General features: G+C 33.1%; 1 protein-coding gene across 2 annotated transcripts in view; it reads left to right on the plus strand.

Moving 5' to 3' along the window:
• The window catches only part of atp2a3 (ATPase sarcoplasmic/endoplasmic reticulum Ca2+ transporting 3), a 101,470-nt gene that overhangs the window by 68,638 nt on the left and 14,019 nt on the right, over window positions 1-18,813 (plus strand). For both annotated transcript variants that reach the window (XM_009301580.5, XM_692016.11), the window contains exons 9-14: window positions 7,091-7,179; window positions 7,304-7,406; window positions 9,776-9,907; window positions 13,647-13,763; window positions 13,853-14,071; window positions 17,287-17,622. In XM_009301580.5, the coding sequence (XP_009299855.1) occupies window positions 7,091-7,179; window positions 7,304-7,406; window positions 9,776-9,907; window positions 13,647-13,763; window positions 13,853-14,071; window positions 17,287-17,622 (996 nt within the window). The remainder of the gene's footprint in view (window positions 1-7,090; window positions 7,180-7,303; window positions 7,407-9,775; window positions 9,908-13,646; window positions 13,764-13,852; window positions 14,072-17,286; window positions 17,623-18,813) is intronic.

The raw sequence follows: 18,813 nt of genomic DNA on the forward strand, positions 1-18,813 counted from the left end.
CATTCTTATTGTTATATGTTTATAAATATTTATGTATTTGCATAAAACAGACATTTCAATTGTAACATGTTACAGGTGACTTTGATACATTCAAAATACCTGTTTTATCTTGCAAATTCCAGATTCGCTCATTCATTCATTCATTCATTCATTCATTATTTTGTTCAGTATTTTGCAGAAATCACATATTATAGTTACATTTATTTTTAATTTGCCCATGTTGGGCTTTGTCTCTGCAAGCCTTTCTGCTTTTTGTTTTTTTCCCATCCTAATTTGGCTTTCTGCATCTTAACCAGAAAGGGATTCCCGCCTGCCATCCTTCATTGTGCCTTATCATTTCTATGCCACTCACGCTCTTCCTAGCATCTGCTCCCTCTGCAGCATGATCTAAGAATGCCGTAGGAAGCAGAGTCACAGACACGTGTTTAGAAAGCTTAATGCAGTGAAGATTATTGACTGTAACCTGCTGTATGCTCAACACTTACTGTTTGCTTTTGACTGCCTTTTTACATTACTATTCATTCAAATCATCATTACCTTATTGTGCTTCATTTTTAGGCACACAAAGACAGTAAGAAACATGAGCGATACAAAACGGTTATTAAACTAAATTTACAACCAAATAAAAGCTGATTTTATTTAAAAGCAGGGTCAAATGGTTATTTGTACAGTATGTTTATTGCATTTAAAAAACTAATTCTTCATAATGGGGAATGGGAAAAATGTTTAGCCTCAGCCTGAAGCAAAGTTATAAAATTCTTCCTCTAAAAATAAAAATGCACTCTGAATAGAATTTTTACTGACACTTTATAATAACTGCACATTATAAATATGTTTTTAAGGATTTGCTAGTTAAATTATCATTTGTTAAGCATTAACTCTACATTCATTGAAAAAGTATGAAAATACAATAAGCACATGATACTGTATATGCTTACTAACGAATATCAATGTAGAGTTAATGCTTAACAAACAAACTAAATAATTGCTAATGCGTAATGAAGGATTTATAGTGTGCACTTATTATAAAGTGTTGAATGTTTAAAAGCGATCCCATAAAAATGCACCCCATGTGGATTCATTATTGTGTTAAACATCCTGTGCTTCGTAATGTTAAGCACTAAAAGCCTAACTGAGAGGATTATTTTAGGGACAGACAAGATGATTATCCCAGACTTGGAATTAGCACCGTCACTGTGTTGAACAAGATGACCTAAGCTAGTGTACTGGCAGTCGTCAGACGTCATCCAAGTGTCACCATCGCTGGAAGTCACTTTGGCTAAATTAGGAGGAAACATGGGTGCCTCAAATCCTTTTCCACTCCTGTGAAACACACACACACACACACACACACACACACACACACACACACACACACACACACACACACACACACACCACATCCTTATCAGAGGCTCATCATTGCATATCACTGCATGCTATCCTGTTCCCTGGCATCTGTTGCCATGCCAACGTATAGCAACACAGTTCCCTGTCTGCCAAGTTTCTGATGGTTGTTGGTGTTTTTGGTGCAAGTCTGATTTATAAATGACTGTAAACAAACAATACAGGTTAGCAACAACCCTTATTGATTTTTTTCCCTTCAGATACTTTTATACTGCTCGTGCGTCACTGCTACTTCTTGGTACATTTCCGAGCATTGGTACGTACTGTAATTAGTTACTCTAATTAAAGAAGGGGATTACTGTTCACTTTTAGGTGAGTGTGCAGACTTACCTAAACTCAGTTAAGACTTTTCACATAATTAGCAAAGTTATTTAAAATAGATTTAATGATGTAATTATAAATTGGAGGTTAATTACATTTTAAAATAACTTACCCAACACTGGTGTCATGTCAAGGTGGTTTGTTACTCCACGTTTAATCATATTATGAAGTACTACAATGTTGAAAGTTTTTCTTTTAGATTTTTTTCGTCAACTTGTGGAGGAAAATTGAGTTGAAAAAAGTCAAACGTGCTCATCAGTGATTCAGATTTTAACAAACCTTTAAATGGTGATGTACACTGGAAATGAGAAAATTATATTGCAGAAATAGCAATAGTATTTTGTTAAAATGTGATGAAAGTTTGCATTTTACAGAAGTACTGGAATATAGTACATATTGATCAGTTTTTACTCAATTTGGGAATAAATTGCAAACTGAATTTTTTTTTTTTTACCAATTTGATAGTAAATAAATGATATACACTCACCGGCCACTTTATTAGGTACACCTTACTGGTACCGGGTTGGACCCCTTTTTGTCTTCAGAACTGCTTTAATACTTTGTGGTATAAATTCAAGAAGGTACTCGAAATATTTCTCAGAGGTTCTGGTCCATATTAACATGAAAGCATCACACAATTGCTGCAGGTTTGTCGGCTACACATCCATGTTGCAAATTTGGGACAGGGCATTTGCTCCAACAGAACTGCCACTCACTGAATATTTTTTTCTGTTTTGGATCATTCTCTGTAAACCCTAGAGATGTTTGTGCAAAACCCCAGTACATCAGCAATTTCTGAAATTCTCAGACCAGCCCATCTGGCACCAACAACCAAACCACATTCAAAGTCACTTAAATCACCTTTCTTCTCCATTCTGATGCTTGGTTTGAACTGCAGCAGATAGTCTTGACCATTTCTACATGCCTAAATGCATTAAGTTGCTGCCATGTGATTGGCTAATTAGAATCTTGCGTCAACAAGCAGTTAGATATGTTGGATATTAGGTGTATCTAATAAAGCGACCGTTAGTGTAAAATAGTTGTAAACATTATTTTTTATGGGTAAAAATAGGTTTTGAAAAACATGTGGCATTTTTATACATTTGTAAACATGTACTACATGTTCCTCAATAGCAAAATAAACATAAAAAACATTAAACAGGAAATTACTGTTGGGGAGTTAGGAAAGCATCTGAGAATAGCATGTAATAGTATTTGCACAAGCTTGGAAATTTGGCACTCAAGTCATCCACAGTAACGTTTATGTATACAGTATCTGACTCTGGACCTCACAACCAGTCTTACTTTAAATGGCTATATTTTTGGCAATAGCTAAAAATATATTGTATGGGTCCAAAGGATATATTTTGCTTGTACAGTATGTCAAAAATCATTAGAATATTAAGTAAAGGTCATATTTTATAAATATATTGTGTAACTATATCATAAAGAGGATGCTTTAAAAAGGATTTTCTAAATATTTAGATACATTTGAACCCATATTTTAAATGTTTTAGATATTTTCAAACATAGTGTTATCCTAACCAACCATTACGTCAATTGAAAGTTTATTTATTCAGCATAATTTTAAAAAGACAGCTATGACTGGTTTTGTTGTCCAGGGTTTTATACTGTATATCACTTTATCCTGTAGATAAGCAGCTTTACAGTATTAAACAACAGTGTTTTATATTTTTCCTAACAGTCATTACTTGAGAGCTGAAAATGTCCACATCAAATCCTAAAACAGATTACAAATATCTAGTTATACAGAGTCTGCGCACTTTTTCCTCATCCTATTATTTCTATTATTATTTTCTTGATTTCATTCATTCATTTTCCTTCGGCTTAGTCTCTGTTTCAGAGGTCACCACGGTGGAATGAACCACCAGCAATTTCAGCATATGTTTTATGCAGCTGATGCCACTCCCCCCGTTCCCCCGCAACCCAGTACTGGGAAACCGTTTTCTTTCATCTTAATTTGACATTTTCTAGCTGAATATGTGGGTAAATACTTCATGCAGTGAGTGGTAATGGAGAGTTGTGGGTAAAGTATGTTTGGAGAACTGTAAAGGTTTCTGTAAAGTTATAGGGCTGACGTGAAGGCCTGTAAATACCTAAAGATGACATTACAACCAAGCAGAGCTTTTTCACTTCACAAACATGCAGGAAGTCAAGCTTTCCAATGTCAAAGAGTACGCTGCTATAGTAGACAGGCAACTGGAACTAATTTTCTTCCTTTTCCTCCTCTTTCCCAGTTGACAGTGTCTGTTTGCACGGTGTTTGAGTGTGGAAATCGAGCGGCACAGATTCCTGCGTCTTGTAAGACCACAAAAATAGAGCTTTTTCAGAAAAGAGAACCATGCTGCTTTCGCAACCTCTGGTTAGCATCAGCTCGTCTCATGCTGTAATATTCCTAATATACCATTTAATGCTATCCTTAAAGCACTAGATGCAGCATAGATGCAAAGAAATGGCACAGTGTCTGTACCAGAAGTTGCTCAATACTTTGGTCACTTTATAAAGTCACTTTTTTTATCTGAAAGACTTGTTTTCTACAAAGCACGCTAACTCAATAATCCATTTATTTTAAGGGCTTAAGGGCATGATGCAGTGTTCTGATTGCTGCTGCCTGCTGCTCGCTTTGTGTTTTCCACAATTAAGTTTTGTGTGTGTGCGTCCTTTTCAAACAGGAAGCAGAAGTACTGCGGAGCCCTGAAAGTTTTACAGTTAACTGCTTCATTAACTCTTTAATCAGACACATGTAATGGAGTCTTGCTCCGAGTGAAGTCACGCCAAGAGAATGTTTTTCCCTTTGCGCTTGTGTATGTTTAAGATGATTGTTTTTAGGTGCCTCGTTTTGAGTGCTGACTGCATAACCTATTTTTGGAATTTGTTTGTGTGTATATTTTACTGTCTATGCTATTATTGAAACCGACCGCAGTGGCTTTCAATCATGATAAAACACATTTCAGCAAGTCCACCTACTGCATAATCACTATTTACGGTGGCTCGTAAGATTCGGGACTCATTTTTCCTCATTCCCAGCGTGCACTTCCATTTCAGAGCTGTCAACCGAACTGAAAGTTAGGGTCTGCGATCAATGGCATTGGCTAAATTGGCTTTATTATGAGTTTCATTCCACCATCCACCTGTTTCATACACTGGAGGAACAGGATGGTGAGGAAATAACATCTCTTCTTTTCTTTTTTTCTCCTGAAACTCGCCCAGGGCTGCAACTACGCCTGCTGCCTCATTTCAGCATGATAAATGTCATGACAAAGACTCTGACAAAAACACTGAAGCATTGCATTATGGGTTTGGCCAATGTTGTCAGCTGAACTCATCCTCACCTCTTGTGTCGTCCAGCTCTTTTTGTTGGTGTTTACTCTAGGAACCAGAATCACTTGATTTTCTTCATTCATGCAGTAGAATTTTGCCACAAAGACAACACAAAACTGTGCAGCGTCTGGGGTTAATTATCATAAAATTGGATAAATGTCAGCCAGAACATGGGTAAAGCGATTGGTTACACTCTTGTCCACTCCTCTGTTTTGATTGGGTCCAGTGAAAGCAGACGTTTCTGTAGGAGGCAGTGGTTTATTGTAGACAGTGTTGTCTGTTGGCAGTTGTGTGCTGGTTCAGAGAGACAAGCTCATGCCAGGCCACTAAACACAGGAACCTCCCACCGCCAGTGCATTATGATGTAATTGCTCTCCCTCTGATTGGACGCAGGATGAGGGAAACCCCAGCGCTGATTGGGTGGAGTCATAACTGTCTGTTGATGGTTGTTTTCTTTTCTTCTTTTCTGTTTTTTATGTAGTTGAGGTTTGTAGCTGTTGTCATATGCTGATGAGAACTTTTTTGTTTTAAATCATGTTTTAGTATCCACAGATCTCTTCGTTGTTTTCCAACTTATACTGCAATAGCCACTTTTCATTGGTAAACTTATGGCCTGCAAATTAAAAGGAAATTAATGAAAAATATCTACAGTATATTATTTAGTTTCTAGCTTTAATATTATTTTCAGTCAGTCTGTTTGATAGTAGAAACTACTTTGAACATTATTATTATTATCATCGATATTAATATTGTTATTATTATTTATATTATTATTATTATTAGTAGTAGTAGTAGTACAGTAGTAGTATTATCATTATTATTATAATCATTATCATCAGTATTATTCTTATCATTATTATTATAATCATAATCATTATTATTATTTTATTATCATCAATATCATCATCATTATTATTATTAGTTCTATTGTTATTATTATCATCTTTATTATTATTATCATGGTTATTATAATCATTATCATTATTATTATCATATTATTGTTATCATTATCATTATTACCATAATCATCATCTGTGTTATTATTATTATTATCATCATTATTATCATTAATAGCATCATTATTATCATAATTATTATTGTTGTTGTTATTATTATTATTATTATTAATAATAATAATATCATTATTATCATCATCATTATTATTATCATCATTATTATCATTAATAGCATCATTATTATCATAATTATTATTGTTGTTGTTATTATTATTATTATTATTAATAATAATAATAATATCATTATTATCATCATCATTATTATTATCATCATTATGATTATTATCATTACTATCATTATTATTATTATCATTATTATAATTATTGTCATATATATTATGATTATTATTATTATCATTATTATTATTATTATTATAATCATCACCATCCTCATTATTATTATTAATAATATTGTCATCAAAATCATCATCATTATTAGAATTATCTTTATTGTTATCATTGTTATCAATATATTATTAACACTAAACTTTTGTTTGAAGTAATGGCTGCTTAAAATTCAACTCCACCATCAAAGGATCAAAATATATTTTAAAAAAAATATATTAAAAGCATTTAATTTATTTAACAAATTACTATTTATTTTACATAAACATTTTTTAAAATATTACTCCCTACAAGCCATTGATCACTTTGAACACTTTGAACAAGTTTCAAAAATGAATTGACAAAACTTTCACCCAAACTATTTTATCGTTGTTTAAAATAAACAAACAAACAAACAAATGCATGTTTTGGTCCCAAAAAGGCTGGTGACTTTTCTGGTCAGTGGATCATCCTTATTCAACCTCAATTTATGTTCAAATAACACAAAATATTGAATCATCTTGATATTACGAGTGTAGTCTCCTTAAAATAATTTAGATATGAGATCCTTTTCGAATCATCATGAACAACGGGTTGAAAAAAGTCAAATACAGTAGATTGATTGTCCAAGAGAAGAGCGAATCCTGAAGTGCATCTCCTCTCTCTGGTGTCTCCTCTAGATGTTTGTGGTCAATAAAGCTGATGACAGCAGCTGCTCCCTGCACGAGTTCACCATCAGCGGCTCAACATACGCTCCAGAGGGAGAAGTGTAAGAGTACACAAACACACACATTCTCATCCTTCCCAAAATATCTGCTCAGTTCGACCCAAAATCCTGGATACTAACTTTGTATTTCCATCACTTGATCTTGCATTGACTGTGTCTCGCTCAGGCTGAAAGCTGACAAGCAGGTGCAGTGTGGAGATTATGATGGCCTGGTGGAACTGGCTACTATTTGCTCCCTGTGCAACGACTCCTCGCTGGACTATAATGAGGTCAGTAACGTGTGCTTGAATCTTCTCCTTACAATATTTACCTTTCTGGTTTCAACAATGTGCCTCATTCGGTATTTTCAAGTCCTGTTCTGCTCTTAGAAGTGTTCACTCTGCTGAACGACAGCTTATTAATTTGCTTGTTTTGTACCTCTGCCTTGCATTTCTCACCTCTGTGCCATTGCCATGGTATCGTGTTTACAGCGTTACGTAATATCATTTATACTCTGTGGTTGTCAGGTTGGGTAAAGGACAGCCGCAAGTTAAGACAAGCCGGAGATTTTTAAAACGTGTTTTTGTTGTTGAAGGAAGCTCTGATCTAATGTTGAAGAGTTTAAGGTCATCGCTAGAGTAATAATAAATGGCACTGGTTGTTGTAACTAGCGAGGTGTTTGAACACAGTTGTACTCTCAGTGTATTCCGGCCATGTTTTGATAAATATGATAAATGGTTCACTATCTGATCAAATGTCATGTTCCTCTACCACAGCAGACTCCTTCCTGGAATAATGCAAATATTTCTAAAGAGAGAGTCATGAAGTGAACTGTGAACTTTAGAGGCTTGAATAAACTGTGAGAGATAGATGGTTTTGGAAGTCATGAAAATTTAAAATAAACCACTAACAGGCTATAACAAAGCTTCATTTATGAACATTGTTTAACTACATTAATAAATATGAACTAACAATGAAAACAGTTCAAAATCATTTGTGAATCTAAATCTTTCTTTTTTTATAACACATTCTTTAAAAAATATTTGTTAATGGATTGAACTTAGCTAAAATGATCTAATCATAAACATAAGTTCATAAATATTTATTGAATAAATAGTGTAACTAATAAATTACAAGATTTCATTAAGTAGTTAGTTAATGCTTTCACTGTTTTTACAATATCTTTACCAAACGTTATCTACAGTAAATAGCTGTAAACCAATTCTATAGGAAATATCAGTTTGAATATTCATTGTGCATTCTAAAATATTTACTGGTAAAAAAAAAAAGTCGCCACAGTGGAATGAACCACTAGCTTACCCAGCACATGTTTTACACAGCCAATGCCCTTCCAGCTGCAACCCACCACTGGGAAACTTTCACACAAAACTTATTTACACACACACTACAGAAAATTGTGCCTTCCCAATTCACCTATACCACATGTCTTTGGACTGTGGGGGAAACCAGAGCACCCGGTGGAAACCCACAGGAATGCGGGGAGAACATGCAAATTACACACAGAAATGCCAACTGACCCAGCCGGGGCTCGAACCAGTGACCCTCTATCTGTGAGCCGATTGTGCTAGCCAACTGCGCCACTGTGCTGCCTTGATTATTACATCTAATTAAAATGTTCCACATGTTAAATCACTTTATGTTTTTGGTTTCGTTGGTGCATTACAAACTTTAATAAGTGAAATCTGTAAATTCTAAAGATTGGTACTTACAATTAAACTAAATTAAAATCTTTGAACTTTGAAATGATTTGCATTAACAAATAATGATCACTAAAATTTTGATGTCTTTTTTTTTCCAATTCAAATTTAATTTAGCACAAGTGACAATATAAACATGTTACATAAATTTGTATCTTGACCTATTTAACATTTTATTAATCATGTAGTCTGAAAACCAAATCAAATAATAATAAATGTTTATTATGAACCAAACAGGAAATTAAAATGACATTTGAAGGATCATGTGGAATTGAAACTTTAGTAATGATGTTGAAAATTCAGTTTATGCAGGAAAAATATTTATTTTATAAAATATATTAATAATAATTAAAAGAAATAATGGAAATTATTATTTTAGATGACTGTTTTTACATATGTATGTCTATTTTGTCAATTAAATAAAGCCTTAGTGAGCATTATCTGAGCATTAATGTACATGGATTTTCCTCATTTATTTTCATCAAACATATGCAATTTATTAACTGTTTACCTAACCATCAAAATCTTGATATGGATTTTTTTTCCTTTTTAAAATCCTCTTTCAATCTTCAAAACTACTTAAAATGACATGAAAATTGACGGTAACACTTTTGATGTTTAAAAATGTAACAATTTTGATGGTAAAAACCATCAATGACAATGACAATTAGTTGCAATGTAACTTAAATTCAACAAACAGACCATCAAAATAAAGTGTGACCAAATTGACTGACCCCTAATTTTAATGTTATACAGTTATACAGTATGAGGTTGCATTGCTTTTTACTTGCTTATTTGCTTTATTGCTTTCGTTTGACATTTAAAGTGCAAAGCAACTATCATTTCAAAAGTGGGTGCTTGACTCCAGGCTTGTGTTTAAAATGAATATACCAGTACTGTATATTTTGTTTACACACTTATGTTCTTATTCTGTACCACAGGCCAAAGGAGTGTATGAGAAAGTGGGAGAAGCCACGGAAACCGCACTCACCACGCTGGTGGAGAAGATGAACGTGTTTAAAACAGACCTATCTGGACTCAGTAAAGTGGACAGAGCTGCAGCTTGCAACTTGGTAAGAAAGAGCCACAGGGTGCAGGAGGATATGAGACCAACTGAAATAAAAGAGCACATTACTTCTGCTGAAAGTGATGAGAAATGATAGATATATATAGAGAGAGGTATAGTTGAGGCTTTAGACAAAGTGTTTTTTCTTTGTGTTTTTTTTAGTTATTCTACTACTGCTACTAATACAATACTACAGTAACTATGTAGTAAATATTTATGATGTTTTAGTTTAGTTTATCATTGCTTAACTTAAAAAAATGAATAAATAAAAAACAAGCAGATTAATGGATTTCTTAACTGTTTTTTTTTTCAGTTTCTTTGAATGGTGAATTAATTCATTTTATTAACTGAGGGTTTTGTTGACTTCTTGTTGCACGTTTACTAAAATACTATTGTATTTACTTGTACTTATAATTAATATTTGTAATTAATGACTTTTTTCTGCTTTTTATTTATTGGAAATTGGTTATTGAAATTTCTTTTACACTGGTTGTCTTGTCTGCTCATTATGGGCTATTTCTCCATTAGACAGTCCCTCATAGCATGGGTTTCTCGAAGTGCTGTAAGTCACTGAAACTAGCAGTCAGTTCTTTTAAACACCCCCTGCTTTTCTCTGTTTATATATATATATATATATATATATATATATATATATATATATATATATATATATATATATATATATATATATATACACACACACACACACACACACACACACACACACACACACACATATATATAGAATTTTTTAGTTTTTGCTTATAACATGCATAATCAATACAGCGGTGCAGAGCTATCTCTCTCTTTCTCTCTCTCTCTCTCTCTCTCTCTCTCTCCCTCTATATATATATATATATATATATATATATATATATATATATATATATATATATATATATATATCAATCATCCAATGCTGCTTGCACACCCTTCAGACACGCACCACTGAATATATTTTGAAAATCCCCTACCTAAAGTATGAAAAACCACAAGTAACCAATGTGCTTTTCTATTAAGATCTGTCATTACTGTCCTGAGACATTACCGGCCTTTGAAATAATTCAATATAGACTATTTCAGATTTGCGCTTTATCATTTATAATTATAGTTATTGTCAGTTAACAGCTATTAAAGCAATACATTTTATTTATGTTAATTTGCAATCTACACATTTGTTTATTATTATTTATTACTACTGTTAATAATTTGTTGATTAGTGTTTTATCAAATGCACATGTGCGTACATTATCTAACAAACACACAGCTGGGGAAAGCACATAGGAAGGGGTGAATTAAACCTGATTGGTCAGCCAGATACCTGGTCTCTAAAAAGCTGACCAGTTCTCACTATATTACAATGAATAATTAATACAAATTTGTACCTACCAACTTCCGACTGACACTGCTGTAAATAAAAAAGTTTTAAAATAACTTTTTACGTTCAGAGTACATAAAGAGTGATTATCAAATAGGAAAAGCTGCTGTATAATTTGATATATTAATTTATGTTATGACTATCGTCATTATTAAATTCCAGGTTGATGTTTTAAAAAAGGACCGAGAAAAGGGCTTAAAGATTCCGCACACTTGCAGATGTTTATAGAAAGCAGTCACTTGTCCCACACTGCTGCATGAGGGAGACTGGGAACAGTGGGCTTTTTCCCTTTGGGAAAACATTTTTCCCTGGAAGAGTGAATGACCAGCATCGTTCTCTTTCTTCTGCTGACCCCTAAATGCTTCTTCTTTCCAAAAAAGAAACTTGTGTGACACAGACTCCCAGAGGCAAAGCATAATATTTAGATAACCGGGGAGTTTATGAAGAGGTTAGCTAAACTTTCCACTCCAGTCCAAAACTTTACTGGCCTACGAAAACGGAAGAGAGGCATTTCTGTCAATAGCCACTGGTGGCAAGCTTTCAAAGATGACAGATAGATGCATAGGCATGTGAATGGATGGAAGAAGGTTCTGGGGTGTGTTTTTTTTTTCAGGACACGTGTGTGTGTGTGTGTGTGTGTGTGTGTGTGTGTGTGTGTGTGTGTGTGTGTGTGTGTGTGTGTGTGTGTGTGTGTGTGTGTGTGTGTGTGTGAGATGGCGAACCCTGCTGAAGAGTGATATTCTTGCAGGATCAGGGAATTTGACTGAAAAACTCAGAGTTTTTTTTTTTTTTCTTTCCTCACGCGTACACCTTATCTAAACATATGTAGAGTGACTGAGTACATCATCTGATCTAAGTGTAAAAGAACAGCACAGACAGAGCTGCACTGATGGACTGCAGGGATGGCAGTGTAAATACTTCTCATGTGCAGGAGGGGGTTTCCACCTAGTGGCAAAATCATGCTCTTACATCACTAAATGTTCTGCATATCAGGATTTTTATTCAATTCAAAATCGGAAAAGGTTGAGGTATGGTATGGATTCCATCCAACAAATATTTTAAAAATGAGGATATATACAAAAAAACAATTATAAGTTATTTTAATTATTTTAATATTTGTATTATATATATTTTTTTGTTAATGCATACACAGAGTACTAGATCTTGATATTCAGCAAGGACACAATAAACTGGTCAACACAACAGTAAAATTATATATAATGTTATAAAATAAATTATTTCAACATAATTTTAAAATAATTACATCTTTTTTATTTGAAAATAATTTCTAAAAATCTATATTTTGAACATTTTATTCACCACAGAATATCAAACTGAATATTTTGATGTCCACAAAATATGAAGCACCACAACCATTTTCAATAGTAATAATAAAACAAACTCTTGAGCTGCAAGTCAGGCTATTTAAATAATTTCTATAATAGCTGTTGAAAATCAAACTTTACTGATATACATTTTGTAATATTACTGTTTTACTGTAATTCTATCAGGTGAACGCTGCCTTTTAAAAACTTTCAAAAAAAATGTACTGACCTCCAAACTTATTGTGAGTGATGTGTTTTTTATTATTAATAAATGTTAAAGTTTTTTTTTTCTTCTTAAAAATGAAAGGGGTGTCTTGTATTTGACCTTGTGGTGAGTTGACCAAAGGACTAACATATTGATTAAAGTCTTGATACATGGTACTAAATTAAAGTTCCTACCAATTTAACTAGCAGAGAAAGTTGGAAAAAAGTAGTTGAAAAGTCAAGTTATCATAGGAGAAAGAATTCAAATGGGCAAATATTTCTCCACAAGAATATACTGCAGCATCAATAACAAATGGTGTCAGTTTTGATTTTATAGTGACTTTATAGGCTAAAAAGAAGACAAGTGAACTATTGCATAGAAGTTTTCAGTAATTGTACTGTGTTTAAGATCTTGTGCACTGTGTTTTTCCAACCACCTTGGTTTGAATGCTCACTATAAACTGCAATTCATTTATATTCAGCAAACAGCTCGAACCCACACATTTATAGCAGCAGTGTTTGACTTTTGTTTGATCATTCGCTCTCCCTCTCTCTCAAAGTTTTATTTGGCATGACATGCACAGTATTGCCAAAGCATTTTCCATTACATTGTTTAATAATAAAACAGTTATATTTAAAAAGACAAGAATAGGTCTGTATACAAGCTTTATACAAAGAACTTTATGCAAAGAATAACAATAAAATATTAATAATATTAATGATTAATTACAGTACGTACTGTATCTTACTGTTGTTTTGACCAGTGTGGAATTTCCACCTAAAATGTAACATAATCTTTCTCACTCTCTTTCTTTCTGTCTCTTTTTTCTTCCCCCCAGATTATCAGACAACTAATGCAGAAAAAGTTCACGCTGGAGTTTTCAAGAGACAGGAAATCGATGTCTGTGTACTGCACTCCCAATGGCACAAACTCTCAGAGCAAGATGTTTGTCAAGGTATTAGGGACTTTAACCCACATCCACAAACAGGTGTAAGTAATAGCCTCAGTAAACTGTGTTCATCACACATGCTGCGGTGTGTGCAGGGAGCTCCAGAGGGCGTGATTGACCGCTGTCAGTTTGTGCGTGTTGGTAAAGAGCGCTTCCCGTTGACGATGGCGGTGAAGGAGGAGCTGATGAGCACCATTAGAGACTGGGGGACGGGCAGAGACACACTGCGCTGCTTGGCTTTGGCCACCCGAGACTCTCCTCCTGCTGTCGATAAAATGGACCTGGAGAATGCTGGCAAGTTCGCAGAGTATGAGGTGAGAGAGTTTGAAAGTTGTGTTGAAATATTAGATGTTATCTGTTTACTTGACTGCTGTCCACAAAGGTTTATATAAACTTTGGATGAATTATATATGTTATTTATAATTTAATATGCAGGGACCCAAAATAGCTTTTGGAAGCTTAAGCAACACTTCAGATGACTTTGTGTTAGACAGAAAAAAGTATCAAAGCATAAAGTATTTTTAAAGAAGTATAAAACAAGGAAACCTTTCATACTAGCCTTAACTTTTTTTTTTATTTAAGCGTTTTTACAGTCTATGGTTTTATCACAATATTGACCTACTGTAAGCTGCAAAAGGTTACTTAAACATGCCTACAAAGGCTTTTGTTTATTGCTTTATTATATTAAGAACATTATATCAGACATAAACAAATGTTTTTTTTTTTTTTTAAGTTACAGTAAATAGCAAAGGTAACACTTTACAGTAAGGTGTCATTAGTAAATGTGCTACAAAGTCAACTGTGAAATAGACACATTTATTACAGTTACTGTCAATGTTAGTAAAAGAAATAAGAGATACTTGTATTTTTTTATTAGCTCCATTTAATAAGACAGATACAGTATGACATTCATTTAATGAGTTACTAAGAAATTAATGTCACCTTAGATTAATAAATGATTTTGTAGGGTTTTTTTTTTCATGAGTTTATTAATTAATTCTTATTCTACAGTGTTAACGAACCATGGGCCTATAAATAGTAATTTCAATCAATTTTTAATATTTTTTTATGGGATTTTTACGGTGGCCAAGAGAGCTTAACACACTGCAATCTAAGAAAACAGATTTAATTACATAAAACACAAGCAAATAAAAAAAATGATCTTGATCAGTTTGACTGACAGCACACGTGTTGCAAATTCTCATAAAACAAACAACAGAAACGGGCTGCATTATGTCACAACACAAACAACCGAAGAAATGCGCTACATTTTCAATCAGTTACTTGTGCATGTCATATTGCATACAATACCAATATCTTGCATATTCACTCATTAGCGCAGTATATTTTATTACTGAAGTCCAGCACATGTCTATTTTAACAAGAACAATATAGTTTCAAAAGAAATTAAAATTCTATTGACAATTTACATTTTTACAATTATTTTTAATTCTTTGTATTTTTAATAATTTAATTATTAAAGCTAATTAAATTTTTCAAATGATTTAATTCAGGTCTGACTGTTTAGTTAATTATAGTAACTACTATTAGTAATGTGAATGACCATTTATGAATGACCATTATGTGAAGCTGCTTTGACACAATCTACATTGTAAAAGCGCTATACAAATAAAGCTGAATTGAATTGAATTGAATTAATGTTTATTATTCTTTATTAATGCAACTAATAATAATTCGTTGAATAGATAAGAAATGTCTTTTACAGCTTTTAAAGCAGGATGTACATACCCGTACATTTTAGGTCCCAGACTAGGGCTGCACAATATATCCTTTCAGCATTAATACTGCAATGTGATCACTTACAATAGTCACATCGCAAGAATATCCAATGTGGAGTCTGAATTATAAGAGTTTTTCGAGGCATGTGACTTTATGAGGGTTTAAAAAGCAGTCTGGTATATGAAATTCTACCGTTTGTTACTCTGATAAATTAATATAATAAATTAATTTTATTGAATTGTTTATAAAATGAAGACTATGCAGTATTATTTTACATTTGACTATTCAATCACTGTATACCTGAATACAATTTGACTCCTTGGAAAACAATAAAACGTGGCTGCTATGTTTATTTGTATCTTTTTTTAAAATTAAATTTATCTATGCTTGTGGATTGTTTATTATATTTTATGCACTCTCCTACAGAATTATCCCAATCAATCTAAAATTATCAATTATTTCCAAATAGTTATTCAACTCATTTAGTGAAATAGTATTCAAATAGCAATATACGCAACATACTATACTAAAAACATATTGCAATGATAGATTTTTCCAATATTGTGCAATCCTAACCCAGACCCTCTTAGAATTGCTGTTTTTATTCAGTTGATCGTAATTCTTATTAATTATGAACTAAATAATGAAGTATTGACGCAACATTTGTACATGCATTCTGATGGTAATGTTAATTATCTATTTGAAAGCACCTTTCAATCTTCTGGTCTTGTTTTGCAGTTTAGTGTTATTCATATTTTTTATCTTCTTTTAACAGTTTTATATTACAGTTTTTCTCCATTGGTTTGACTCATTTCTTGAAACTAAAATTTCATTCTTAAAATTCTAAGATCCTTTGGCAAAACAGTGTCACAGTTTAGCTCAACACTATAGCTCACTTGCAAAAGCTCATACCTTTCCCAAAACAGATCACTCAAAACTAAATTTCCTTCTCATTTAAACAGTCAGTGCTCTCAAAATGCTTCGTCCCTTTAGCTTTGTGTAAGCACTGCAAGTCAAAATGTTTAGATGTTTTGTCATCATGGCACATGACCACAAAAATATCCCTCATGTCTACATTGCAGTCCTAGCCCAGTCCTTCATTGACAATGGTTACTGTACTATATTTGTCTAGCGAACAGAATACAATTGTGTATAAAACTGAAAAAAAGAAATTAGGGATTTTAGGGTAAGAGTAGCCTACAAGTCACACATTGCACTCATACCGCCAAGGAAAAGGTAACTCCTTTTTTTATTGTAATGATCAACAACACACAAAGTAACTTCCATATATCAGAGCAAACAGAATAAATAACTGTAATAAATTGTACTTAAATGTTTCAAGGATTCACCTACTGTATGGTATTCATTGTATTATGGTCTTGACTAATTTTGACAATTAACAGACTATTGTGCATGTGATGATTTATACAATAAAAAATGACGCTGACATATATTGGAGAGAACAACCATTAGACTGAGAATTAACAATCAGTTTAGATCAACAAGATCTATTCACTTGGAAATTGTGCTAAATGTAGGCTATCTGTACTTAATCGTTTGCAAAGATGTACTTAGACATTTCCAATTTGATGAAGTGAATGAGAAACTCAATTCTGTTGTGAACAACAGCCAAGTGGTTTGGAGGTTTGTCCATGTTGTTTTGAGAATGTAATTTCTGTTTCAAGAAATGAGCCAAACCAATACAGAAAAACTGAGCAGATACTTTCTCATTCCACTTCATTTGCAAGTTTATATGTTCTGTATTACATGCCAAATGTGATCTGTGCAGTCGAGCCTCACCTTCGTTGGCTGTGTGGGGATGCTGGATCCGCCCAGGAAAGAAGTGATTGGCTCGATAAAGCTGTGCAATAAGGCTGGTATTCGTGTCATCATGATCACCGGAGACAATAAAGGCACCGCCGTGGCCATCTGCAGACGCATCGGCATCTTCAGCGAGAATGAAGATGTGGAAGGAAGAGCGTACACTGGCAGAGAGTTTGATGATCTTGCTCCAGAAGCCCAGCGAGAGGCAGTGAAGAGAGCAAGATGCTTCGCCAGAGTCGAACCTGCGCACAAGTCAAAGATCGTGGCCTATTTGCAGTCCTTTGATGAAATTACAGCAATGGTGAGATATAGTGCTTAGTGATTGATTTCAATGAAATTCCTGAAAAATGTTAAACACAAAATTAATTAGAATGAACATTCTACTAACCATTAAATCATACTAAACCATGGCTTGAAAAAAAGATGAAAAAGAGATTGTTACTTTGTTAATATAGTTTGAATATATAGTATATACTTTATCAAATAGTTCTAGATAATATACTTTATTTTCTGGAAAGATTAATTAAAATATTGAGTTACTCCCTAAAAAAGTAACTTGTGTTACTTAATTACTTTTTATGGTACATTACTTCTGAGTTACTTTTAAGTTACAGTACTTTTACGTTACTTTTTCTTACCTGGCAGTAAGACTTGATCTCTTTCAGAACTTGCAGGGTTTTTTCTTTTTCTTTTTTTTTAAATAGATGAGCTCTGCAATTCACAAGACACTGTATAACCTACACATTTACCTTAAACAACACATAAAAAATTATTATATAGGATAATGTTATTTTCTGAGAACTTCATGACCCCTTCATGTTATATGTGAACTTCATGTTATACATGTCGTATATACTGAATTAATAAAAGTTTAAAGCTCTATATTTGCTACTTTGTACTTTTTTTATTAGTTACGTAAAATCACTGTCCCCTTTTCCTTTTGTTTAATCAATGCATTCAAAATAATAAACGCGTTCTCTTATTCAGTGCATGATTCAGTGTGACTATGTTTTAATATAGCAATTCATTTTTTAAAAGGTAATTAATTCAAATAAAAAGTAAAGCGCAGTACATTTTCAAAAAAGTAATTCAAATATTATTGCTTAATGTTTTAAGCAATGCATTACTTTACTCGTTACTTAGAAAAGTAATATTATTATGTACTGTAACTCGTGCTACATTTAATGCATTACCTCCAACACTGGTTGTGAGGACCCTCTTGGAATTGCTCCATTTTTACTTCATCATTTATGATTAGTATTAATTATGAACTGAATTATTAATTATTAAGCAACGTTTGTACATTTTCTGATGGTTATGTTTAATCAGACACCTCAAACACCTATAAACTCTCACATATATGTTCTCATATAAAATAGATTTTACCTGCGAGACTTATAAGAGCATGTCAGTGCTCTTCTGTTCGCCCCTCAGCTCTTCTGTTTGCATACTGTATATCTGTTTGGCATTTGGGAACTGAGGTATTTCCTGG

This window comes from Danio rerio, chromosome 5 (genome assembly GCF_049306965.1).
Source record: "Danio rerio strain Tuebingen ecotype United States chromosome 5, GRCz12tu, whole genome shotgun sequence".
Classification (NCBI taxonomy): domain Eukaryota; kingdom Metazoa; phylum Chordata; class Actinopteri; order Cypriniformes; family Danionidae; genus Danio; species Danio rerio.